The sequence below is a fragment of the Hipposideros armiger genome, unplaced genomic scaffold (assembly GCF_001890085.2).
Source record: "Hipposideros armiger isolate ML-2016 unplaced genomic scaffold, ASM189008v1 scaffold_515, whole genome shotgun sequence".
Lineage (NCBI taxonomy): Eukaryota > Metazoa > Chordata > Mammalia > Chiroptera > Hipposideridae > Hipposideros > Hipposideros armiger.
The window spans coordinates 675,913-703,751 of NW_017731865.1; the positions used below are offsets into that span (position 1 = coordinate 675,913).

General features: G+C 36.7%; 1 protein-coding gene across 1 annotated transcript in view; it reads right to left on the reverse strand.

The window, feature by feature from the left end:
• Positions 1-26,536, reverse strand: part of KLHL8 (kelch like family member 8) — a 42,983-nt gene extending 16,447 nt beyond the window's left edge. Inside the window, exons 1-4 of the mRNA XM_019668072.1 lie at positions 26,355-26,536; positions 8,284-8,640; positions 2,151-2,699; positions 726-912 (exon numbers count right to left, since the gene is read on the reverse strand). Coding sequence (XP_019523617.1) covers positions 726-912; positions 2,151-2,699; positions 8,284-8,496 — 949 coding nt within the window. The 5' untranslated portion in view covers positions 8,497-8,640; positions 26,355-26,536. The remainder of the gene's footprint in view (positions 1-725; positions 913-2,150; positions 2,700-8,283; positions 8,641-26,354) is intronic.
• Positions 26,537-27,839: the final 1,303 nt, after the last annotated feature.

Here is a 27,839-nt window from a genome sequence, read left to right on the forward strand (position 1 = left end):
TTAGGTAGCAGCAAATGTAGAGGCAGTCAGTCTCTGTTCAGGGCACCGATACCTGAACTTCTGGGCCTCATTTATTTTCCCTCCTCCTTCATATATTCTTTATATAAAGAGTAACGTAAGTGAACATGAACTATGTCCTTGGGAAAATATGAAGTCTGAAAATTGTGGCAAATAAAGGTGAAACTGCATGCCCCCTCAAAAATAAGAGCTTTAGAGTCTAAGTCTGATGTGGTCTGTTACACAAATGGTAGATTTAGTGCCTTTCTTTTGATTTGATAAAATGTAAAAACAAGTATTTAAACATGGAATGTGTGTCAAGCTCCATGCTTGGCACTACAAACACAAAACTAAATAAGATACTTGCCTGTCTTTGAAGGGCTCAAAACATGTCAAAGAAATTTCAGTGCAACATAGTAAAAAATAAAACAAGTGTAAACAAAGTGCTCTAAAAGCACAAATGACAGAACTAATTCTGTCCAGAAGAATCAGGAAGACATCAAAATAAGAGTATTTCAGTAGGCTTGTTTTGGCTTTCTAAAAAACTGGCTATTGGTAAAGCTATCTGAATCATGTACAGTAAGAATTAAGATACAACCTTATTTATCAATTATTACTTTAAGACGATCAGATACTAATCAACTTACAAGTAAGTTTGGGCACATAACCAAGCCTCAAATACAACAAAAATCCTTCCAGCAGAGTTAATAAATGAGTAATTTAATTACCAGCAGTATGCTTCCTTGGTGTAGTCCGAACGGAGTATTCAAAGTCAGGTACTGCTCTGCTACTCAAGTGTAGGTGGTAGTTTCTTGCTTCATCCAGTAAGTCTCTACATTTTAGATTTTGCTTGACAATCTGTTCTTTTGCCACAACACCCATAAGAAAATCAACTGGCAACAGCGGCAAACGAACCTAAGATCATGAATAGTTGGCAGATATCAACTTTTAAGTTGTAACTGGATAGTTCATTCTCTTTCACCGCAGTGTATTCTCTTTTTAAAACTCATTTATTATACTTCATAAACCTTTAAAGTTCAACGTGCCAAGTTCTAAAGCAATTTCCAGGAATGGTCTGCACTCCTGAAATCAGATTACATGTTAAATATAGCCTCCCCTTTTACATACAGATTTAAGTAGGCTGGATTAAATAATTCAATTGTCTTCAAGTTTCTTACTCAGTTCTAAAAGTGGTTACTGTCATAATCACTAGGCTCCTTGCTGATAAAAACCAGGCACAATCAAAACAAAACTGCTGTGCTTTGTTCTTTTGCACTTTAAAACTAAGACTGAACATGTGGAAATGTGATTTATTTCTTACATCAACATGTAAATATTCAGATGTGAAGCAAACAGGTGTTGTTTTCTTCAGATCAATTACCTTGGCAGGTTATATACTAACTCAAGTAGAGGCACTTGTTTCAGTGCAGGCACCATTTCTCTCTTAAAGGTACACTGATTTTCTAGTGGATTAAAGGGATGATCAAACCAGGTCATACGATTTTGAGTTAAACGCATGCGTACACACACACACACACACACACACACACAAATAAGATATAGCTGCAAGATAATGAAATTTTGTTGACAAACTTATTTTCAAAGTAATTCTAAGGCCTATTTATTATCTCCCTATCCAAGTAACACCTGTTGACAGTAAGAATAAAAATTAAAAAGAGACACATTTCTGAGAATTTAAAAAGCAAAACTGTGGTGAGGGAAGAAAATGGAAAGTGATGTCTTGTAGTTCTTTTCAGAATAAATCTACATGCGTTAGGAATGAATATACCTTTACTAAAGTAAAGTAATTCAGTAAAATTTAGAAACTTCACTAAAAAACAATGCCATAAATCAATTTTGAGGTGTTTCCTCAGAATCATTTTCTACTAGCAATAAATAAAATATTCATTACTACTATCTCAAAAGGATATTTTAAATATTCAGGTTAAAAAGCAGAGAATATTTCTAATGCAAATGTAACACATTCAGATTTATCCTGAACTAGCACAGTGAGTAAACAGAAAAGAGTCAAAGCAATTTTCACATTGTATTACATCAACTGATAATTTACACTGTCCATGATAAGTGAAACATGTTGATTTGCTTCCATATCATTCATTTCTATCCACAATCTTATTTCAGCCCCTACCTACCTGTGCAAGTGTTTCATCCAACCATTTGGAATGATGCTGGGGATTGGCAAGTAGCCACTTGATGGCTGCGTTATAGACCTGCGTTTCATTCTCAATACTGAGATCACTGGAGGACAACAGCTTATGGAGATGCTGGGGTGACACACTGACGAAGTCTTCACACTCCACCACTTCAGTAAAATGCTCACAGGCATACTGATCTGCCATGTCCATTAAGTCTATTCGATTGTGGCTTTCTGCAAAGGCTCTTACTGCCAGGCAGTTGGAGGGATGAAAATGTAATTTCATGTATTCACAACAAGCTCGAGCCACCAGTTCAACCTGCAGAATGCAGGCCGCATATAAGACAGGTTGGACGTTGTCAACAGTCAAAGTGAGCCGTGAAGAATAGACAAATTTTACCAGGTCTTCTATTGCATCACCATCGAAATCTCTGATCTCAATCACTGTTTGCTTAGCTTCAGCCATTTCAGAGAGAAACATGGCTCTGAAGTAGGGAATAACACAAGCCAGTACCAGTTTGTGACAAGAGATTAACTTTGAGCCAACCTGTTCAAAACAAAGAGAGACTCAGTTTAATATCAAAATTAGGTTTAGATCAGCATTCAGCATGTGTTATAGCGGGGGCAAAAATTCCAGACAAATTTAGTGTGTTTGTTTTAACAGTACTATAAAATAGAGTTCTATGATTTCCAGGTAAACATTATTTTAACACTGACTTCGCATCCTAGCTGTACAAATCAATGGCCCACAAGTTATATTTACGTTGTTTATAATAAGGTTCTGTCCCCTCTCTAATTCTAACTTAATTTCTTAATCCAAATAAACCAAAATATGGATATTTCACACACACACACACACAGACACACACACACACACACACACACACACACACACTCTCAGAGTCACCACCCCTATGTACCTTTTAGAATAAATACCCATCATAACTTTAAAGAGAGCTTTGGAGCCACATGCATGAAACAGGAACATCAAAAATTTTGGCTTTTTAATTCATTAATTATCCTTTGATACTATATAGTCTCATTATATTCTGAGAAGTTTATTTCTACATTTTTCTTTTCTGGTACGTATAAAACAGTTCATCAGAAATTTAGAAATGAAAGACATCAAAGTCTGAAAGATTAAATGTTTAAAATTGGGTGAAAACTACACAGACTACAAAATATGGACATTACTATACAATTTACATTAATATAAGTAAATACTACAGATTAGTGAACACGTGAATAATTCAAGATGCTCCAGGAGAAAAAAAACATGTCAAGCTTAAACTTTAGTGAAATATGTAGCATATCAACATTAATAAAACAATGCCTTATTTAAAAAAAAAAAAGCTTGAAATACAAACTGGTAATTAAAATATTGAGTAATTTTCCATGGATTAGCCAATAGGGATCAAAATACAATGAAACAAAGGCTTTTCTACTGGTAAAGCACTTCACTTTGAACACGAGCAGAAGGAGAATGGGGAGAAGCCAAGCATCTTAACTTTTAATTTAGGTCCAACTAGAAAAACTGTATACATGCAATGTAGAGCTCTGTTTGAAAACAATAAATGATTGGCTGAATAATAAGGTAAAATGAACTAGAAATGATATATAAAGAACATTAACTAAATGAAGAACATAAAAAATTCCATGAACTATGAGATTTGACCTACAAAATGAACCTATCTTACATTAAAGGTCACTTACTTTTCAAGTATTCTCCCTCCCTCCCCTTGAGGACAACACATATTCAATGTGTAAAATCGAGAAAGCACAGAAAAATGTAAGGGAAAAACTTCATTCACAATACAATAAATACTGTCAATCCTTTGGTATATTTCCTTCCAACTTTTTATGCATTTCTATGCATAACTGAGATTGTCCTGAACTTCGTTTCCTAAATTTTCCTTTTCCTAATATTCTGAAAACTATTGTAACCTCATGCTTATTAGCTGTATGCTATTCTCTACAGTGGGTGTTAACAGTTTATTGAACCATTCTGATATCAGTCATTTAGATAACTTTTTCATATTTTAAATTGAAACAGTATTTTAAAATTTCTTTCAGCATTTCAGAATATTTCCTTGAGATATAATCTGAAAAGCAGAATTAATGAATCTAAACCTATAAGCTTTATATAGCTCTTGATAATACCACCAAACTGTCCATGAAAACAATGTGCCAGTTTACATATCCACAGGCAGCTTGAGAAGACCCCTTCATCAAAATTTTAAAAGCAATGTTTTAAAGATTCAGTATTTTGATAAGTAAACAATTTTTAACTGATTTAACTTTTACTTCTTAGCTATGTTTATTTAATACTTTTTAAAAATTTGGCTATCCTGTGAACTATCCTTTTGCAAAAGAGTTGTTCTTACATAGGTCACTTCATTTCTAAGTATTAACTGTACAATCCCATTAACAAAGATTGTTAAAAATCATTCACATACTAAATTTTTAAAAAATCATTAAAACAAAAAGTATATTAGGTTAAAATGTTTATAATTATGCTGCATAAAAGAAACTTAAGGTAAATGGTTGAGAACTGCATTGAAATAAAAGTGCAGAAGACAACATAGTGAAACAGAAAGACTGCAGGGGGAAAAGCCCTATATAACCAAGGTTCCTTTTATGTACGTGTTTACACACTGTATTCTAAGTTTTCAGTTTAACCCCGTGTAATTTTGCCTCTTTAAGTAAAAAAGCTAAGCTTTTCAATAATCCACGCATTTTAACCAGTTTGAGTAGCCATAAAAGTTTTATTGCCAAGGTCAAGAAGGGGTTAAATGTATAAGACTCAAGATAATATTTCGGTTTACAGTGAATTACATCACAATGTCTAGCCACATTCACTGTTCTACACTCTTAACTAATCTTACTACCTTCGCTTAAAAAACCTGCACAATGGGAATAATTTAGACAGCGTTTTGGGGGTCAAAGAAACAAGGATCTAGGAATATAAGTAAATACTTCCTCTTCTTAGCAACATGAAAAAAAATAAAAATGCTGACTTACTAGTTGAATGGATAAAAGTAAAGGTGATAATCATTTTATTACACTTTCTAACAGGATGCTTAAGTGTTAAATGTAGGATCACTTTCTCCTTTATCATTTCTCTTTTATTATGTCTGCTTTCTGGTCAGGAGTTAGCTGTTAACATTTATAAGGGTAATAATGTTATCATTTCTACCTCTTGGAAGAATACTATTACAATGTAGTCTACATATTTTGTTTTCCTGCAATTGTTCAGAGCACTTATTCTTATCTTGTCAGTTGGAAGATTTGAAGGAAATAATTTTAACACTTAGAGCCTTGAAAATGTGTATTAGAGTCCCATAAACATTTGTTTGAAAAAATTCACAGAAACATGCACTTTCCAAAAAAAAGGAAGCCAAATAATGACTAAAACATATTCACGGGTTGCATCAGAAGGTGATGATGTAAGGGGTTGTCTCCTCTCATAATCTCCATTAACTTCTTGAAGCAAAATTATGATCTTTCATAAGGACAACGACATTTCCTCAAACTACATAAAGTATGGATAAAAGCATCTTTGTAAATGCCACTCTTACTGATCTATAACATAAAATCTAAATATGAGTGCTATGCAATACCTGTTTAAGACAATTTCCCCCCTGCTCTTTCCCCAACCAAATTGTTGCCCTTAAGAAGCTTCCCCCATATATAATGTGAGAGCCACCACTGGATATATGAAAATGTTTTCACTAATAAATATAATAATATATATAAACAAGTTTTACCTCTCCTTGGAGTGACCTTAAAATAATATATATAATCTTCTAGGTGAAGCTTTTCCAATCACCTCTCAGACATAATTAGTGGACCCTCTCCTACGCTTCCATAAAAATAACACAAAAATGGCAATCATTAAATTGTATTATAGTTAGCTGTGTATGCACCTGTCTCTGGCTCAACTTCAAATTCCCTCAAGGCAAGTACAGGATAGTATTCAAATTTATTTATGCTCTCCATGTAATAGAGTAAGACTTTAGTAAATATTTTGCTAAATGAATTTATTTGTTTATAATACAGGTGCTTACTTTGGAATTTTAAAACAGGCTAATGGTGTTATGCATGAGCAATAAAACAAATTTTGATAATTGCTTTCCTAAAATGTTCATCCTAAAAGCAATAATAATCAAAAGAAACACACTAATAAAAGGATATGAATTTATATCAAGGAAAATTTTTCAAGGTTATAAGAATATAAAAAGTGAAGTTTATGTTGAATAGGGCATTATAAATTACCCATAATCCAATTTGGCTTAGTTATTCTGTAGCATTTAAATTCTGAAAGTGAAAAAATGTTAAATTCAAATTAAGAAACCAATCTAATAGCAGACCTACTAAAACATTAAGTTGTAATTCATTCTAATGAATAGAAACGGAACATACCATAGCACAATTATCTACTACCCTTGGAACAACAATAGCACATATAATGAGCTTAATAGCTGATATGTATTGGTTATTTATTATGTACCAATCACTGTCATAAGGACTTTACACAGATCAGTTGTCTTGTTCCTCAAAAACCCAATCTTCATCATAATTTTACAGTTGAGGAAATAAAAATGATAGTCCCTTTACATTAATAAAGTTTCTCATTCCTAAAAGACCTCTGCCACTGCTTCATAGTATTTTTAGTCTTCAACCACAGACTCTTCTGAAGTTTTCATTTCATCCTATTGCTGAAGTTACCCAATAAAGAAAGAAAAATTATGAGTTTAGTTATCACTTGCCCTAAAATGGCTGTATTCTTATTTTTCAGTTAAGAAAGTGTATATGCAGTAGCTTGCAAAAATTATTCTAAAATCTAATTATAAAATTTATAAACTCAGTAATATTGTTTTCCATGCATACAGTGATGTGAATTGATAATTAAATTCAAATAATCTATTTTACACTTTTAAATTTTTGCCAACCCAGTGTAGGTCACTGAATTTCACAATAGGGTTGAAAATTAGAACAATGGTGTGAGATTAAACAAAATATACCATATGAATCAAAGTATTCCTTTATTAAAATACATGCATGGCTAAATTTCACACAGAGCTAGTGTAATTACATAATGGTTTTCTTCTCAATATCTTAGAACTTAGAAAGATGTAAGGGCACTAAGAGTTTAAGTAAAGAGAATACAGGCCATTTAATACAGTGTAACACTATACTCCTGGACATTCTGGGCCTGACACTCAAAGCTAATTCTTTCAGTTTATGGACTTTTGCTGAGTGTCCCCTGATCTGATTCTCCTAGTATGTCTTCAATCCCCCCAACCATGAGCTCTAAGAACCTGTCTGATCAGGGGCAGAAAGCAAAACCTATAAAGAGATCCCGAAGTGGCAAATCTCACGTGGAAAGTGCTGCATGGGTGCATATGAATCACTAGAAAAACTTAATACCACACTGAGAGGTAAGAATAATAAAGCAAACAAATAAGGAAAGACAATTAGAATACAGGCTCTCTCACTTTACTGATACTTGATCGCTTTCCCAATTTTATTAAAGCTTTCTTTTGTAGCAGAACAACCTGATCCTATAGACCACAGACTTCAAGTTTACTAAAGACCTTTCCATACAAGTCTAAATAGACTCCACTTCATATCAGGTACAGATAAACCACCTCATTCAACAGAGAATAGTATTGAAATAGAGATTAAATTACCAGAATAGGAACATAAGTAAAAACACTAGCGTAGTTGAATCAACAGCCAAGAGTTCCTGACTTCTAACTTAAATCAAGTTTAAGTGAATATCAATATTTTCAAATTCACAAGTTATAAAGCTTATCTAATCAATGGCAATTTATTAATTTTACTAATACTACTTGTTTTAGGGCTCCAGAACTTTCTGAAGTTAAATTAACTAAGAGGTAATGAATATCAACATTTAATTAGTATGAGAATTTTATCTTACACTAATCTCCCTTTATTTATCCTCCCTTATGTCCCTTCCCCTTCAATAAGAAGGACTAACATGAAAATCATTCTGATTATGAATAAGTACAGCACCAAAAGTTTGCCTTGTGTGGTTACAGAAACCCCCATTTTCCATAATACACTGCAGAGGTTGAGAAAAGTAAAAAAAAAAAAGACCGTCTTACCTTTAGTGTGATATCACAGAGCTCTCCATTCTCATAAAACCGAAGAAGAGACCCATGGAAATCTTTCCAAGCTTCATGTGCTTCGAAGATAAAGGAGTCTTCTCCGTCACCATCACTAACTGAAGATCTGTTCTTTATTTGCTGGTGCTGTTGCCTTTTCCCCTTTGTGAATTGATTCCTAGCATGTTTTGCATTCACAGATTCCGAAGCCATTTGCAACACTCTTCTTTTAATAGCGCCGTCTTCTCAAACATCCCATTTATTCTGTTGTAAAGGGTGGGGAGAAGGTAGATGCAGCTCACTAAACTTCAGACATTTTCAAAACCCACTCAACTGACATTGTCCAGTTTGTTGAGACTGAAAAATCAACAACAAAACACACATAGAGACAGACCAAAAAAAAAAGAAAAAGACTTATCAGTAATTATAGTTAAAACTATAAAANCTGTGCTTCATATTGGTTCACATACTTTTCCCATATGAAACATACTCACAAACCTGACTTCCACTATGTTGTATTGGTGTAATCAATTTTTTTTTTAAATATAGAAGCAAGTTTTAACCTATAACTCTTATTTTAATATTTTAAGGTTTCACCTCTAGATCTAGAGTATGTTTGGTCTACTATGCTTTTGAATCTTGATTTGGTCACAGATTAGCGATTCTTCTGTTTTAGGATATCTAAAAATTTGGAAATCAACTCATTTAAAACATTCTGAACAGGATAGTCAACATTTACTAAGTCACATTAGTAAAAAAATCTTCCCTCTCCTTTAGACTGACCCATCTATGACATATATTTTACCTTATTGTAGGTAAAAATTTTAAATATTAATGCTCATAATGGTAAAAAATAATGAATAGAAGTTGAGGAATATTTTCTTAACATGTTAAAATACATAAACCTTAATTCTAAAGCCAGTATCTTCATAGGGAAACACTAGAGACATTTCCATTAATATCAGGAAAAAGCCAGAAACACCTATCTCTGTTACTATTCACACTGTATTAGATTATTAGCCAATGCAATTAGACAGGAAAAACCAATTAGAAGCATAAGAATGTGTGGAAAAACTGGCAAAAGTTGAATAAGGTCTACAGATTAATTAATGGCTTTGTATCAGTGTTAATTTCCTGGTTTCAGTAACTGTACTATGATGGGGTAAGATGTCATCATTATGGGAGCTGGGTGAAGAGTGTACAGCAGGATTTCTCTATCTCAGCACTACTGACATTTAGGGCCAGATAATTCTTTGCTGTGGGAGACTTTCTTATGCATTACAGGACCTTTAGGAGCATCCTTGGCCTTTCCCAACTAGATGCCAGCAGCAATTCCACCAACCTACCCGCCCCCAACCCCAGCAAAATGCCCCCAGACATTGCCAAGTGTTTCACTGAGGGAACAAAATCACCTCCAGTTGAGAACCACAGATTCACAGGAGTTCTACTATTTTTGTAATTTCTCTAAAAATCTAAAATTATTTCAAAATAAAGTTAAAAAAAAATCAACGCTCAGGTGTAAGTGAAAACTATGGACTTTATCAGACATGATTCCATTTAATTCTCAAGAAAATATCAAAAGTTATAACAAAGTATCACATTGGACACTTTAACAAAGTGTGTTTAAGAAGACATTTCAAGTTCCTAGAAATGTAAAAAGTAAAAAACTGTCCCTTTGAATTATAGGAAGCTTTCTTAATTTTCTACCAACAAATCAGAAATGTTCAAGCTGATCTACCTCTTTGTGTTCATTGATGCCTTCATCATCCATTTATTAGTCAGAGGATCAAACATCTCCATGCTGCCTAAATGTTCATTTCCATCATGTCCACCCACTGCATACACTTTACCTGTCAAACAGAAGTATTTTCATTCAATTCCAAATCAACTGATAGTTATTTATAGTTACAATCAATATATAATTAGAAGAACATAATAATTCTCAACAAGTCTTCTTCTGTTCAACATTATGATCAATGTCACTTCCATAGTCGAGTGAAAATNTATATATATATATATATATATATATATATATATATATATGGCTATATAAATCAATTGAAAAGAGAACAAGGAACTTGGTAGTTTTTATGCTAAATGTCACATCAACTACCTACCTCAGCAAAATACAGGTGATCCTTGAAGAAGTGGGGGTTAGAGGCGCCACCTCCCATGTGCAGTTGAAAACCCATGTATAACTCTAAAGTCGGCGCTTCACATTCAATCTACCACAGACCAAAAACAGTATTTTTGATTTGCAGTTGGGAATCCGCAGTTGGGAATGAGAAAATACTGTCTTTGATCTATGTTTGGTTGAATTACACAGATGAGAAATCCGTGGATACGAAAGGCCAACTATATTTACTGAAAAAAAATCTACATATAAGTGGACCAACCCAGAACAAACCCATGTTGTTCAAGGGTCAACTGTATTTTATATTAGTAAAGGAACTCCTTTAAAATCTAATTTGAAAATTCTGGGGAGATGGTGAGATAGAGAGCATCAGGAATTTGTCTCCCTACCAAGACGGCAATCACTCTGGCAGAATCTGTCTGGTGTAATTATCTTGGAACTCTGAAGCCTGCTGAAGGCTTGCAACTTTTCCAGGAGAAGATATGGATGATAAATTACAGTTAATTTTGGTCAATTTTAGCTCTTAGGAAAGTAGCAGCTGGCCATTCCACACGCCCAGCCATGTGACGAGCAGCTGTTCATGTGTTCCTGGAGTAGCTTGCACAGTTTGCAGGAGCCATGGTGGACAAAAAGGATCCTGTTCTTCCAATATCAGGGGTCTCTGCTCTAATGGCTGACTGCTGTTTGTGATCACAGAGGTGTAAATGAAGAGGTGGGTGGCCATTTTTTTGCACCTCCTCCCCCTGTTGCAGACCCCTCCCCTTCAGCTGAAGTTACTTTCCAGGGGATTTAAAAGGCTAGTGTCATTCACCACCTTCGTTTTATGCTTTTTCCTCTTTAGGGAGCAAGACACTAAAGACTTAAGATATTTATAAAACAACTGCATATATAAGGAATACTAGAAAGTGACAGTGCACGCCCAGGAAAAGACATGGAAAAGACAAGCCTCAAAGACATATTCATGATGAAATTTAAAGTACGTACACGAAAAGCAATATAATCACAAGCTACTCTAAACCCTAAGGGGATAAATCAGCCATAGCATAAGATATAAAGGCAGACAACATCATCAATACCAACATTACCATCACCCAAAACATTACTATCATCATCATCATCATCATCATCATAGAAAACACTACTATCTGCCAGTCACTGTTTTAAGTGCTTTATGCGTATCAAATCATTTAGTTCTCACTACAACTCCATAAGGCAGCTACTTTTATTTTGCCCTTTTTACCAATAAGAAAACTGAGACACAATGAGATGGATTGGAGCCAGGATTCGAACCTAGGCAGCAGGGCTCCAAGGGTCTGCGATGTTACCACTGCCATACTCTTCAAAGCATTTGGCAAGTGAAATAGAATTACAGAACACCACCAAGAAAAAAATATATAAAGTAATCAAGGTCCCTATCTTCTCCTTCTAAAACCAGCTACTCTAATTCTCCTATTTCTGCAAGTAGCAACACCATTTTTTTCACTTGTCCTATTTCAAAACCTGAGCCATATCTGACTCTTCTCTAACTTGTATAGCCTTAATCAGTTTCAATTCCTGATTTCTACTTGGGAAAAGCTCCCTCCCATTCATCCCTTTTCTCCTATTTTCATTGAACTCTCCTCTCTTTCTTTGTACTCTAATTCAGATCCACATATCTTTCCTGGATTATATTGAGTTGTCGGAAAAGTCATGACGCAGTTTTCTATGTTTTTCGTTGCAAAAATGTGTCATGACTTTTCCAACAACCCAATAATAGCCACCATTAACAAATCATCATGCCCTTCCCTGAACATGCCTAAACATCTATCAAGGGCAATGGTGCCAGATTTACCTACGTGTCACCTCCAAACTCCTTACTGTATGTAGTTCAAAAAGCTTATCCTGGCATCCAAGACACTCCTTGCTCTGACTCCAGCCTACTGTCCAGTCTTTTCCTCCATTAATTTTTGATGTAAAGTAGGGCAAAGGAGGGAAAAGACTACTAATTAAACCACTACGTGTCATATATTTGCCAGAAATCTTACATACCCTCTCTCATTTACCGTATTTCCCCATGTATAAGGCGCACAATTTTTGAAAAATTTGGGGTCCAAAAACTGTAGGTGCATCTTATACAGTGGTTGTAGATTTTTTACTTGCATTTCCAGCTTTTTCGCACTTGTTGTCTTGGCGCTCATTGTTTCACACTTGTTACCAGTATATTAAGGTAGGTTACGTTTTGCCACGTTCTGCCCAGAAATGGCTCAGAAAAGATTTTTGTACAGTGCTGAATTCAAGTTAAAAGTGATCCAGTTTGCAAAAGTGAATGGAAACCGTGCTGCTGAACGTTAAGTTTGGTCCTCCTCCAACTGAGAAAACAATTCAAGACTGGCTACGGGAAGAAGAAACCCTACTGAAAACGCCACGGGAAGAAGGCCATGAGAGGCAATATATGAAGACAGTGATTCGTCATCAGGCACAGATGAGGACAAGCTAATGGTTGGGAGTTTTGACAGTGATGAGTTGTATGAATTTTATGGTGAATAAAACTTGAGTTCAATAACTTTATGTAATACATTTTTTTTCCAATTTCGGGCCCCAAAATTAAGGTGCGTCTTATACATGGGAGCATCTTATACATGGGGAAATACGGTACATTATAGATGGCCTAAACATCCCTGATGTGGGAGCTAGGGTTTCAATTCAACTCTGATAAAGCCCATTCTTTTCCTACCATATCACAGGCTTCACTATTCCATTTCCCTCAAATATATGTGTAAGTATTCACATTATTCCTTGTGGGGCAATGATGTGAAGGCCCAGCTTAAATGATGCTTCTTTCACGAAGCCTCCTCTAGATTCTCCCAATGAGATGTCGTCCCCCTTCTGTGAATCCCAGTAGTACTTTGTACCTCTTGGACTCATTCATTTACCTTTACTTGTGTTTTGGGCTTATCGGCTTAATAGTGTGAATTCTTTGAGAAGACGATGTCTTAACAACATCTACGTATCTTACCCACATGAGCCTGGATCATGAGTGAATAAATCAATGTGATTTTTGTGGGTTGGCTGTTTTCCCCACCAATATAAAATAAACTGGGTCAACTCTTCATTACTGGTTAGTCTAATGAGTCTTCTTTCATTTAGAACTTTCATCATACCATATGTTGTGCCCTAAGTGCATGAGTATTATGATGGCCAGCATCACTATATCTTATTTTTTTTAACTCTTACTAGGTTTAAATACATACAATTCAAAACTATCACACATTTTTTCCCTTTATATCAAACCACTCTAATGTCTGTCTAGTAAAAGGCTTTCTCTATTATTGTGTCACAAAATTATTTCGTCAGAGGACTGCTCTATGAAAAGGGCACTAATGAATATTCATGTTTATAAAATTATTTTTACATTTGACATCAGATTTGAGCAAGATACAAGAGCTTAAAAATTTTCTGTACCAAATTCTCTTAAAATAGTCTACTTAAAGAATGCAATGCCCACAAGTTTTAAAAACTCATTATATATAATAGAACAGGAAGACATGAGCAGGAAAAGACTATTCACTCTAAGACATTTCTCGCTAAGGAATTTAGTAGACTTTGGGACTTATAAAGACTGTATGTGAATGTTAAGTGAAGATGTAACTCAACCTAAACTCTAACTCCCCCCAAATTTTTAATGTATATAAGAATATGACTCAGGCTAAAAAGAAAAAAAAAAAAAGATACTATCCCTTCCCCAAATATACTAAGATTAAAAACACCAGAAAAAAAAGAGACATGGTCCATGGAAGTCTGTTTCTATCACACCCTGGCACATTATGACACTGAAGCAGGCAGGAAGTTGAGACATTTTTTGCTCTTCCACATGTCAGTCAAGTATCAATCAACAACATAGGAAGTTTGAAGAAAAAAATACATACTTCAAACAGAAGCAGATGGGTTTTACTGACTCACTGCAGAGAATATATAACAAAACTAACGTATCTTTTGTTATAATAATATTATTGGGTTGTCGGAAAAGTCATGACATATGTTTTCTGTTTTTCATTGCAAAAATGCGTCATGACTTTTCCAACAACCCAATATATGGGTTCCAAGTGTGCAATTGTATAATGCATCATCTATATATTGCTTATGTGCTCACCACCCAGAGTCAAGTCTCCTTCCAGCACCATTATGTTTGATCCCCTTGACCCTCTTCAACTTCCCCCCACTCCCCTTTCCCTCTGGTAACCAACATACTGTTGTCTGCATCGATGAAAAACCTTTTTACATTATTTTTTACATGTAAACACTACTATGAATTTCAGAAAACAAGAACTACAGCAAAAGCAAAAGCACAAATATACTACGTTAAGTCAGTCTACTTTTTTCAAACTTCTTTGCACTTATAATCTATATCACATTTTAGCATATGTGATATAGCACGATTGTACAGAACACTGAACACTGTATTAACTCACATTACACTGCATAGTTCTCATAACTAAGGTTTTTTGCAAGCAAAGAGTGACTTTTATACTACGCATTAATCAGAAGAGTACTAAGTGCAAAGAGAACTCCAAATGGCACTCGGACTGACTGAAAGCGCCTGTAAAAAGCCTCAATGCTGCTGCAGCACCTACTTCAGGCAGCAATAGTGCTATTAGACTCATTCTTCTTTAAAGTACTTTTTTTTTTTGTAGCTGAGCCATCCTGCCACTTGTTGGCAGCTCAGCGGCTGCTCAGCTCGGGCCGGACTCGAACTGCTGTTGCTCAGAGCTCAAACTCTTGAGCAAACTCTTAACCAACTGAGCCACTCAGCCGGCCCTAAAGTAACTTTTGTTTGTACTCTTTACTGTTGAGTTAGATGAAGGTTTTAGGTAATACAAAATAGTATCTGCTTAATTTTAGAGCTATATTTGAAAGCTGATGGAGGATGTATGTATTTACTAAAATTAACTTGTGTATATTTGTGAAATAACAAGATAATAAGCCTCGCCTCATGTTACACAGAAGAATAAAGCCCAACTGCATGCACTTCTCCACACACTCCCTGCTACTTCCTACTTCTCTGCCTCTGCTCAGGCTGTGCTCTCATTTTGAAATGCCCTTTACCACCACCCCTTCTTGTCAGGTGACTCTTACTCATCTTTTAAGACTCAGCTCAGGTTCATTCACGCCATCCCGGAAAATCTTCCTTATTCCCAGCCTGGACTGGGTGTCCTTCCTCTGTCTCCCATAACAATCTGATCATATCTTTTTATTGCATTAATCATACAGTGAATTATACCACACTCAACATGTCACACTCAACTTTTAGTCAAATTTAACAATGCTTGTAATACCTGTCTATTCACTGTTGGTCTTTCTCATAACACTATAAGCCCCCAAATACAGGCACCATCTATTCACTCCTATTGCTCCCATGTTGAGCACAACACACAATAAATAAATAAATAGAGGTAGTAATATTATTTTTGGAATGAACAGATTAATTATGAATGCTAGAGATTTTTCTGTTATTCAAAATCAACATTTACCAAAATTATTTTAACTAACATAACACCATATTCTGGATATATTATTTTAATCACAATCACATGTAAATATTTTAACAAAGATATTTGTTTCCATTTTTGAATCATTTTATTTCAAAGGTAAATGTTACTTAAATTTTTTTAAATTTTGAAGTCAGAAAAATATTAAACTGTATACATAATTCCCTTTCTATTTATAAAGCAATGAGTAGGGATTTTAAATTGTAAATCAAATAGCCCAAAAGAAAATATACTATACTAATAATTGAGAAAGAATCTCCTGTTTTGATAAACTGGGTTATCATCTCAATAGTTCCTACTCATGATTTCCAACAATTTACTACTGTGACTTTAAAAACATGCTTTTCTTAGCATGGGCATGTAGTAGATACAAGAGTGATCAAAGTCTGCCTATTAAATACTAATGTAATTTCCAAGGTCTATAAACAATGTTTGCACTGCACTGAATACTTTGTAAGATGTTTCTATTTGGAGCCTATTTTATTAAGAAGGCATTCTACTGATGCTTCCCTACCATAATCTTTTTTTTTTTTTTTTAGCTGAGCCATCCTGCTACCTGTTGGCAGCTCAGCGGCTGCTCAGCTCGGGCTGGACTCGAACCGCTGTTGCTCAGAGCTCAAACTCTTGAGCGACCATAATCATTTCCTTGTTTGAACTGGATCACTTAATGTATTACCATCATTAATAGTCTGATAGTATAAAGTAGTAAAAAAATAAATAAAAGGACTTGAATTTTACTTAAATATGTGAACTACATGTGTGAACTCTCTCTTAGGGGGGATCTCTTTTATTTATTATTTTTATTTGAGAATGTCATAGAAGTCACAGGGTTGTACTTAAGGTAACAAATGATAATTATTTGAATAAAAATACAAAGCCTACCAAAAAAATAAAGTTACCAATAATTTTTCAAGTCTGAAAAGATATTTCCCACTAGATACCTGAAATGAAACAAACAAACAAAAAACACACAAAGCTGAATAATAATTATTACTTACTTCAGGGAGAGCTCTGCTGGTCTGGCACAGTCCCTCTGAGTAAATTGCTAATCTTATACAGGGTTTGGAAGGAAGTATGTATTGGTGGACTTTCGGAGGCTTAGAAGCATGTTACCGGGAGGGCTGTCATCGACTGGCTGGCTTGCAAATTCTGTTCACTAAGCCAAGTTGCAGTTGATTGACTGCACTGACTTAAAACCAATTCTAAAGAAGTGTCATTTATTGAGTAAGTAGGTTTAAAACTGGTTCTGGTGACTAATTATTACCATGGCCACATAAGAATCAGTCTTCTCCTAGTAGTTTGGACTACTACAAGGTAAGCACAGAAACCAACATACACATACACACACACATACATACATACATACATACATACTAGTCATGGTTTTATAACTACATTTTAAGAAATTTCAATAAAATATAGAAATATTGTCAGTGTTAAAGGGAAACACTATTTGTTTTATATTAATTTAATCAGTCATCACATGGTACATTGCAGAGTCTGGAAATTCAAAGATGAATATGAAAAGCAACAACAAAGTGTTTTTATAGCAGTGCTACCAAAGTAGGTCTGGTCCACAAATGTTTTTTTACAGGTCTGCAATGTGGTAAATACAGAGTGTTTAGAAGCACTTATAGCAAAGTTATACATGACAGAGTAATTTTATATCTGTTGAATCTAATTTAAAAATTGAGATTTGTAATTTTGTGTCCTTTTTTTTTCCTTTCCATTTTCTAGTAATTCATTTTTGTTGTCTTTTACCAAAGTAATTGGTTCACAAACTAATCTTTCAGCAGAGTTTGAGAAACACTATTTTATAGGACTCAAGAAAGGCAGATATATCCATGACCAATGAGCCTGTGTTACATTTTGCTACTAAGATACATAAAAAGGAATGTGTATCACATACCAAGCAAAAACGTAAATACCTGCATCAAAATTTTTTAAATGGTGTTGTCAGCTTAAAAGAAAAGTCCCTGAGAAGATAATACAGCACTCTTAAGAAAGGCTCTGTCATCAATCCTTCATCATGATGAACTAGATTATACTACATGGAAAAACAAATGACTGAGATAAAAACTGCTTCAAAAAAGTCAGACCCTAAATTTGAAGAAATTTAGGAATACCTTAACCAATCTATCTCTTGTATTTTCCTTTTTCAAAAAAATGTATGTGTAAGAGTATTTTAAATTTTTTTTAAGTTATCTAAAGTAACCCTTCCCCCCCACAAAGAGGAATAAGATATGACATAATTCCTACCATTAAGAAGCACAAATCATCTATGGGACAAAAACATAATAATAATGTGGTAAAGGCAATAATAGAGATACACGAAATATTATGGGAGAAGTTGAACTAGCCTGGGTGACCCAGAAGAATCCCCATTGAATGTGATAGCTCACATGTGCTCAGAGTTCCCATTCCACTCTATCCAACTACTATAACCAAGTTTCATACATTCTACTTCCTAAATTTCTCTCATCTTGTTGGCCTTACTTCTCCAGCCACAATTTAGTGACAGGCCCCATCATCTCACAGCTATTATTACAGCCTCCTAACAGCCTTCTCTCACCAATGCATGCTTCTTACTGCTGCCAGTTATTCCCAAATTCAAATCTGATCATATCACCGCAATACTTAAAAACTTCCATGGATAATGTAATGGTAAGTAGAACCACTTGGATACAAACTATATATAAATCTCTATCTTGTAAATATGTATAGGTGATAGGTTTCCAACTGCAAAGTAGGTTCCAACAGCAATTGCTGTTTTGTAATCAACTAATGAAATGATTCCAAAAGCCTCTATTTATTACAGACAAATTTGTGGAGGAATATAAGGAAATGTAAGTTTAAAGTGGGCCACAGAACTTTAAGGCATGGGCCATACAAAGTATATTCCCCACGCTCTTCAAACTGTAAGAAGAAAACTGACGAAATATATACTGTTATTACAGCTAGCTTGCCTATTTTAACTAGGTTATATATTCTTATACAGTAATGTGTCGCATAACATTTCAGTCAGTGATGGACCGCATATACAATAGTGGTATATCATATGGCCTAGATGTGTAGTAGGCTTTACCATCGAGGTTTGTGTAAGTACACTCTATCTTATTCACACCAGGATGAATCGCCTAACAATGCAATTTTCAGAATGTATCCCCAACGTTAAGTGGCACATGACTGTATACCATAAACATTTTTATGATACTTTAAAGTCTCTTATATAATGATATGGTACACTTGTTGATTTTATAGAACTTAAGAGGTAGCAGGCTATCGCAGAAATAACAGTTAAGTAGCAGGAGAACTGGATCTTAATTAGCTATATTACTGGGAAATTACCTAATCTCTCAGAGTCTCAGTGTCTTCATTTATAAAAGAGCAGAGTTGATCTAGGTCAGGGGTCAGCAATCTCTTTCTGTAAAGGGCCAGACAGTAAAAACTTTAGGCTTTGTGAGCCATCCAAACTCAATCACTACAGTTGACACTTCAACAACACGGGCTGAACTACTCCCACTTAATGGAGGAATTTTTTTTTTTTTCAATTGATTTAGATGCACCCGAAGTTCAAGGGTTAACTCCACTGGTTGGGAATCTGCATATGAGAGAGGGCCTACTGTAGTTAAATGCAGATTTTCAACTGCCTACAGACAAGAGGTTGGTGTCTCTACCCTCCACCCTTAACAACTGTACTCAGCTATGACACTGTAGTAGGAAAGCAGGCATAGATATACATAAAGGAATGAGTGTGGCTGTGTTTCAATAAAACTTTATTCACAAAACCAGCAGCAGCAAGCTGGGTTTGACCTATGAGACCTTAGTTTTAGGTAATCACTGTTTATTTCTAGGTCTAAACTTGAGAGTACTTTTTTCCTATTTAAAATCACTTAAGCTGTTGCCTTGCTTTTTAGAGATGTTCGTTAGCCATATCTAACACAAGGCCCATAAACTAGAGGTTAATAGCAAACTTCAGAGCTAGACAGTTTGGGGATTCCCTATTAACTGTGTAGCCGTGGGCACAAGTCACTTAAAACTGAGTCTCCGCTTTCTTGTAAGGTTCTTGTGAAGGTTAAATGAGGTAAAATATGTAAAGTACTTACCCTATAATTAGTACACAGTAAGCATTCAATACATGGGCATTACTACTTTTTATAAATGATGTGATCCTGAGTCCTTGATCAGGAATACAATCTTCCAACCAACATTTTCTTCCAGCAAAGAAATAAAATATGCTATATAATGATCTACATTCTAATGCATTTTTTACTACAGCAAAAGATGAGGACTGGCTATATTAATATAACTCTTCCTTTTCATTTTTGATTTTTTAATGACAACAGTCAGCATTAGTTGAGTGTTTACTATCTACTTACTAGTTGTACAGTCTTGGTTAAGTTATATATAACATTCCATTAACCTTAGTTTCTTCACCTGTAAAAATGAAGAAAAGAACAGTACCAACTTCATATGATTGTTATAAGGATTAAATTAGTTAATAAATTGTGTGGCACATAAGTTATGTAAGCAATTTCTATTTTTGAGTTAGAAATTTCACACATACTCATTTCAATCCTCAGGACAATCCAAAGAGGTATTATTCCCATATTTACAGTTGTGGATAATGAAGCTCAGAGAAGTTAAGACACCTACCCAACATCACATAGCTATTAAGTGGCAATGCCCAGGACTCGACATATGATTGCCTCATGACAAAGCCCAAACTCTTATCACTAGGCCAAAGATGCCATTAACTATATCTTTGTATGGGAAGTGTGTCGGGGTCCTGCCTCGGTGTTCCAGAGAACAGTACCTGAAGTGGGGGGCGAGGTTTAAGGAAATAAAGAGACAAAGAAACAAAAAGGGTCCGGGAGGACTGGAAGCATTCTTCGCAACCAGCCACGAGTTTATTTTTCCTCCCCATTATATACATCCAGGATATGTGCAAAGCAGAATGGACAAATATGCATTACCTCATTCAAAAGTACATCATTATCTATCTACTAGAATCTTCAAGGTCAGAGGGGCTTTAGGGAGTCAGTTTCCCAGGACACTTTCCCTAAACCCAGATAGCCCTCTATCTTATTATGTCTTCTAAGGAACTGGCCTTCTCACCACATACCTCAAGGTTAAGTAAACACCCTCCAGGTGTAGAAAGGAGCAAAACAAGAAGCAAAACAAGTTATGCTTCAGCTAAGCCAGCCTGCATGGCTCCCAACAGATGTGTAACTATATTTTCATACAGTATGTATAAATTACTTTATGAGAACTAAAATACAGGTATTACCAATATTCTGCCCATACAAAAAAATATTTTTGAATTTTTAAAAGCTCAAGAATAAGAGAATACACATAAAATTCACTGATTTTCTTAAATTGATAGTATTCCCACAGGTAAAATTTTTGCTCAAGTGATTCCTCTTTGTTTTCCATATCCAATTAATTTACCTGAAATTCTCATTATTAAAGTAATAAGCAATCCTCTGCATTAAAATAACTAAAGATGCAGCAGTGACTTATCCTTTACACATAAAATGTACTATGCAAATGCTGGCATTCATCTCTAGTTAATCTTTGAGATGTCTATAGACCTGAGATTATTTTTATAAAGAACAAATCTAGAGAGGCAAACACAGTTCTTACTTTATTCTCTAAATCCCCAAGTATTGACTTAGAACCTTGAAATTTGAAAAGTATACAGATTTCAAATGAAAAAACTGACCAACATCCAAAGGAAAAAGAAAAAAAGGGGATCTCAAAGAAAAAGACAAAAAGGCATTACTACTCTGCTGGACAGATTCATTCACAAATTTGTATAACATCACTTGATCCGCCTCATACTCTTCAGACCTTGTGACACTTGTAACTGACCCAGAAACAGGAGTTGGCTTCACACTGTAAAGCCTTATAGCCCAGCAGCCTATCACTAACTAGGAAAATAGGACAGTTTGATATAGCTTACTTCCAAACTCTTATTACAAGAATGAACTCTATGTAACCTAAATCAGAAATTCCCCAAATGCAAATAAGATTTATTTTAAGTGTTATAAATTCAAATCACAAATTGTAATCTAATCTAATACGCTGATTGTAAATTCTGTATTCTTTCCAAATCAGCAATATGATCACCTATTAGGATTCAATATAACTTTCCACTCTGTGCTATTTATTGGGTTGTCGGAAACGTCATGACACATTTTTGCAACGAAAAACATAGAAAAAATACGTCATGACTTTTTCGACAACCCATATAAAAGAACATTTTACAACAAATATACTATATACATATCATCATCTAGTTTGTAAGATAAAATACTTAATTTTTTTTGCATTTGGTGTTTTGTTGAGAAAAGAAAAAAAGTCCAAATTTTAGAACAAACCAAATTATCTTTTAGCATTTCAAAATACTATTCTAACATGCTAGATTGTATTAGAGTGCCATTCTTCACCATGCGTTCTATTGCCCATCAAGCCTGGGAGGACAGGGATGGACAGGATCTGCCTAATGATAAGGGACCAGTCAGTGGAGTCATCTCCAGGTATAAGAAGCAGCACTATTATTCATATGAACATATTATATCATAAATATCAACCTCTAGTTCTGGAATAAAACTGGCACTCGCAGTGCTTCAAAAATTACCTGTTCAGGGGCAGCAGGTTGACTCAGTTGGTTAGAGAGTAGTGCTCATTTAACACCAACGTTGCCGGTTCAATCCCTGCATGGGCCACTGAGCTGCACCCTCCACAACTAGGTTGAAACAACTACTTGACTTGGAGCTGATGTGGCCTGGAAAAAACACACTGTCTCTCAATTAAAAAAAAATAAAATTACCTGTTCACTTTCCTTTCTCAAAAAACTAATTTTGAAAATAATTTGCAAAGTATCTAGTAAAAAAAATCTGCCTAGATAACTGAAGCTAACGAACGGTCCTTAGAACCTTTGGGGGGAGGATGGTCATGAAACCCTTTTGAACACATTGAAAGCTGTAGTTTTCCTCCTGAGAAAAGTACTGTACAGATTATACACAGAGTTCATACTCTTGGAAGACCATGTATGGGCATACCCATAGAGCAGGGTGTGCTCTATAAGAACCAGAGAGATGAAGTAGAAATTTTCCCAAGGTCCCTTTGACCCTCTTCCATAGTTTTACCTCTGACTCACAAGTGCTAACCAAATCTCGTGTACAGTCAACCTTTAAAAAAAAGTTTGATAGTATTTACATAAGCAGTATTCACCAGAAAATAAGCTATACTGGCAGTGTTTTAAAAAAACAGAATGAGACTAGTGATATCAGTGATTATATATGGAGTTGTCGGAAAAGTCATGACGTATTTTTTCTGTATTTTTCGTTGCAAAAATGCGTCATGACTTTTCCGACAACCCAATAGGACATTACACTATAAAATAATTTCTCATAATATTTTTATCCCCCATTTACAGCTAAGGAAATAGTGATTCAGAAAATAACTTGCCATGGTCACGCAGCCAACAGGTGGAGAGCTGGGATTTGAATCCAGAAGTGGCTAGTTCCAGGACTAAGCTCAGTTCATTATTATATCCTGATGCTTCCACAAAAGCCCCTCACATACAGAAAACAGATTTTAAAAACCTAAAGGGTCACATTTTATTGTAGCTATATCTTGACATCAGTAAAGAAAAATATAATTAAAATGCCCCATTTCCTCTTGCTTCACTGGTTAACATTAAACATGTTTTTCAGAAAAGTCAAGAAGTAGTCAACCTAATGTTTTAGGACTGAAAAATATGACATTTTGCTATTCTATGAAGCATTTCTTCTCCTTCATCTCTTTAGTTCTTAATATACAAACAAATGATGGTTGAAAATTAAAAAATAAGAAACCCAAATTTAAACATCCAATTTAAAACAGAAAGCTATTTGAAATTAATTTGCAGGGTATTCAAAATGTTCCCTTTAATCTTTAAAAAATGACAATACCCATTTCAGTTCTCTACAACTCTTAAAAGTTCTTGATTTTGTTTTTTAAAGGGTCATTTGTCTAAACCCATAGAATGAACACCCCCAAGGGTGAACTTCTAATGTAAACTCTGGACTTTGCGTGATAATAATGTTTTAATGTAGGTTCATCAATTTTAATAAACTTACCATTCCAGTGTGGGGATTTCTGATAGTTGAGGAGACTGTACATACGTTGCACAGGGCAGGGGGCACGTGGAGGCAGAAGGTATACGAGAAATCTCTGTACTTTCCACTCAATTTTGCTATGAGGCTAAAACTGCTCTAAATATAAATTCTATTTTGAAAAGGGGGTGGTGGTGTCAAAACTTACCTACCTCATTTTCCTCTTAACAGATGAGAAAATACTGTTTTTTAAAAAATTATCTTCACTGACTGTGAGTTAAGTTTCCTGCTAGGATACAGAATGTGCAATTACTACAGAATACACTGCCATCTTAAAAAGCTATGATAGGGCCGGCCGAGTGGCGCGATGGTTAAGAACTGGCTTGGGACATCAGAGGGCCCCGGTTCGGGTCCCACATATGAGGGCCAGTGACACTTGCCCTCCACAGCTGGTGACCAACAGATCAACCTGGAGCTGGGCTGCCCGTGAGTCGCCAGTAACGGCATAGGCTGCAGCCCCTGTGGCAGTGGGTTGCCATGGGCTACCGTGTGCAGCCAGCAGCCAGCAGCCAGCGTGAGCTGCCAGCAGCCGCAGTGAGTGGCCGTCCAGAAGCCGGCGACTGATCTGCCTCGCCGGGGAAGAGCACAGTGATGGTGCCAACTTGGGCCAGTAAAGCAACGTCCTCCACAGCTAGACTGAAGAAGAAAAGGACAGCAACTTGTCTGTTCCCCTTCCCCCAGTTCCCCAGCACTGTTCCCAACCCCCCAATTCCCCAATAAAAATCTTAAAAAAAAAAGCTATGATAGTAATCTTATCAAATGCTAAAAGAATTCGCAGCTTTAAATATTAATATGAAGCTAAGAGCAATGGTTGAAGTACAGTACCCTGAGATTTTTTTTTATACTTATGCTAATACTCTTGGTATCTTAAAGGCAATCGATAAAGTGACTAAAAGTTTGAAGTGGGTCCTGGGTTGATTAAACTAAAAGGGGTGCTAGAAGGAGAGAAGCAGCAGCCAATGAAGAAAGCCACCGCCAGGCAGAGGTCCTCTGCTCACCCAAGTCTACCCTTTGGCAGGATCAAGACGCAAGGGATACTGACAAAGAGGATTTCCCCATAGAGGGAGAATGAAGAACACCAATCGTCGAACAACTATCAGTTTATACAAGAGAAAAGAAATGAAAAAAAAAAAAGTGCCACCAGCAGAGAAAATATTGGTGTCATCCCAGGTTCTTTTAAGAACCTTTCCCCAAAGAACCCTCCTAAAGTGGCAGCATTAGCATAGGGGAAAGAGCCAAACGAAACATGGTTATGCTATTAAAACAGACGAAAAGGAATGAGAAAAGTTCCACTTTCTACAAAAAGTCATCTGATTAAACGCTTCCAAGTGGGAAAATAGAGAAAAAGCTTTTCAAACCCAGGCGCCTAGAAGTGTGCAAATCCAGTAAAGGACGAGCCCCGGCTAGGAAGCTCCAACTATGAAGATAAATCGTCCTCCCTAAAGAAACCGGCAAGCTCGCCGAGCCCAGGACCAAGTGCAGGACGCAAGAGCTGCCATCGCGACAGCACAGCAACTCCATTGAGCCGCTGCGTCTGTTGAAAGAGGCTGTGGTTTCTGGCGTCACACCAGGAGGCACAAATACACCTGGCGCCGGCAGGAGCCCCCGATACCAGCAAGGATGACTGGCAGCCCAAGGGGCAAGCCCCGGATGGAGCACTAACACCCCTCTTTCCCCCCACCCAGTACCCGCAAGTCCCGAACTGGCAACAAGCTCTTTGAGCAGGTAAGTACCGGCCGGGCGGCTAAGCCCCCGAGGCGGCTGCGAGTCTCCGCGCAGCAGGGCAGGGTCACAACAACCCCCCCACCCCGCGCCCCGCCCGCACAGCTGTGGTTCCCCCCGGGGGGGGGGCGTCCAGCCGCCCTCCCCGGATCCGAACCCGCGCCAGCCTCTCTGCTCATTCCCTGGACCCCCCAAAGCACCTGCTTGCCCTTCTCTTCTCTGAAAGATCGACAGGAGCGCGCCAAGTGGCCGCCGGCTAGGGGGACAGAGCCAGAGGCTGGAGTCCCCCTCGGGGAACGCGACCCTGTTCCTTCCACCAAAGGGGGCGACCGAAGCCGTACAGCGCTGCGATGGGCCCAAGCCCGCCAGCTGCGGAGTTCGGGTTACCGCTCTCGCAGGGCTGGAGTATCCGCGCGCGCGAACCCGGAGGCGTTACGATTTGCAGTTGGGGAGAGGGAGGGCTCGGCGTGAGCAGACCACGCCGCACAAAGGAGCGGGAGTGAAGGGGCACGAGCATCCGGTTACCGTGGTCCTCGGTCCTCGGCTCGTCCCTCCGCTCGCTTCCCTCTGGCCTCTCCAAGGCTGCCGTGGCGCTACTACGTCCCCGCAGCTGGGAGCTGCGCGGCCCTGGCCCCGCGCGAGCACCGGGGGCGCGCGCCCTCCTGCGCGTCCCCGCCGAGCCCCCGCCAGAGCCCGGCGTCCTCGCTGCACCGCCCGGGAGGGCTGGGGCGGGGCGAGGAGCGCGCTCGGGGCCTGCGCACAGTATCCTGGGAAGTGTGGGGTGCGATTGCCTCCCTCGTCTCCAGGACCTCGCAGCCCCAGCTCACTAGTGGGCGGCGGAGTCTTGGGGGATGGAGGTTGCGGGGGGGTGGTGGTGTTTGAGGAGTGTTATTCTGCTGGCATAAGGCCAGCCACTGCCGAGCAGAAGTCCTCAAAACACATTTTGAGAGGACGCTGCATGAATACTTCTGGAGTTCTCAGTTTTCTACATTTCCATGGCAGTACAAAATTTATTTATATATCCACCAAGTTCTCTCATGCACGTGTTCTTATGTCTTTAAATAAGGCTTCTACTTTTATTCTAATATCACTTTCTCCACATGCTATACAAAGGATATACAAAACAGCTTGTGTTTATAAATATGTACCCACAGGTTATAAACCTACGGAAGCAGTGTATTAACCTCAGCACTCGCTGCTAAAAACCATTGCAAATAAAAATGATGTTGAAATAAACCAGCTTTTCAATAAAGTCAGTGGAATGTAGGTAGGTAGAGATTAAGAGAGAGCGAAGAAAAAATTTTGAAAAAAAGATAGTCCCTTAAATGTGTGTTTTGTTACAGCAACCTCAAACTTCCACAACCCTAGGAATGAATCTTATCGCAGAATATATTCAACCCTTAAGTACATTTGTGAATTATTAACACATAGGTGTATATTGATTTGGCTAGAAAAGAGCTTTTTTTACATTAGCATCTTATGTAAAAACCCCAAAATGACTATTTGAACTTGAAATTTCATTTCTAAAAAGGAAAATAACTTCCTTTTTTACATAGCAGAACTAAAAATAAATAATTCTTAATATTTCAAAATAAATGTTAGCATATTTTTTTGCAAATTTAAGGCAAATGCCCTTAGAAAAATAGAGCAGAACCAGTTTTAAAATGTGCACCAAAAAAATAAAAATAAAAATGAAAAGTAAAATTTATGTGGAAGCACGATGTAATACAATATATATTTAATAAGACCATATTCTAATAGAAAAAATTTTATAACCTGAACTTTTCTTTTTAGTCGAGTATGTGGTGTTTCCTTTTAAAAAGCTTATGGAGCAGATCTTTTTCTCTGCTAATTAACATATACAAACAATAGAGTACTTGTAGTTACTAAGTACATCAGATTGAATAGACACAATATTTCCATATTGTTATCCTTTATTTATTCAGGAATATGTATTGAGCATCTCTATATACCAGACCCTGAGCTAGTAACTGGGAAATACACAGTGAA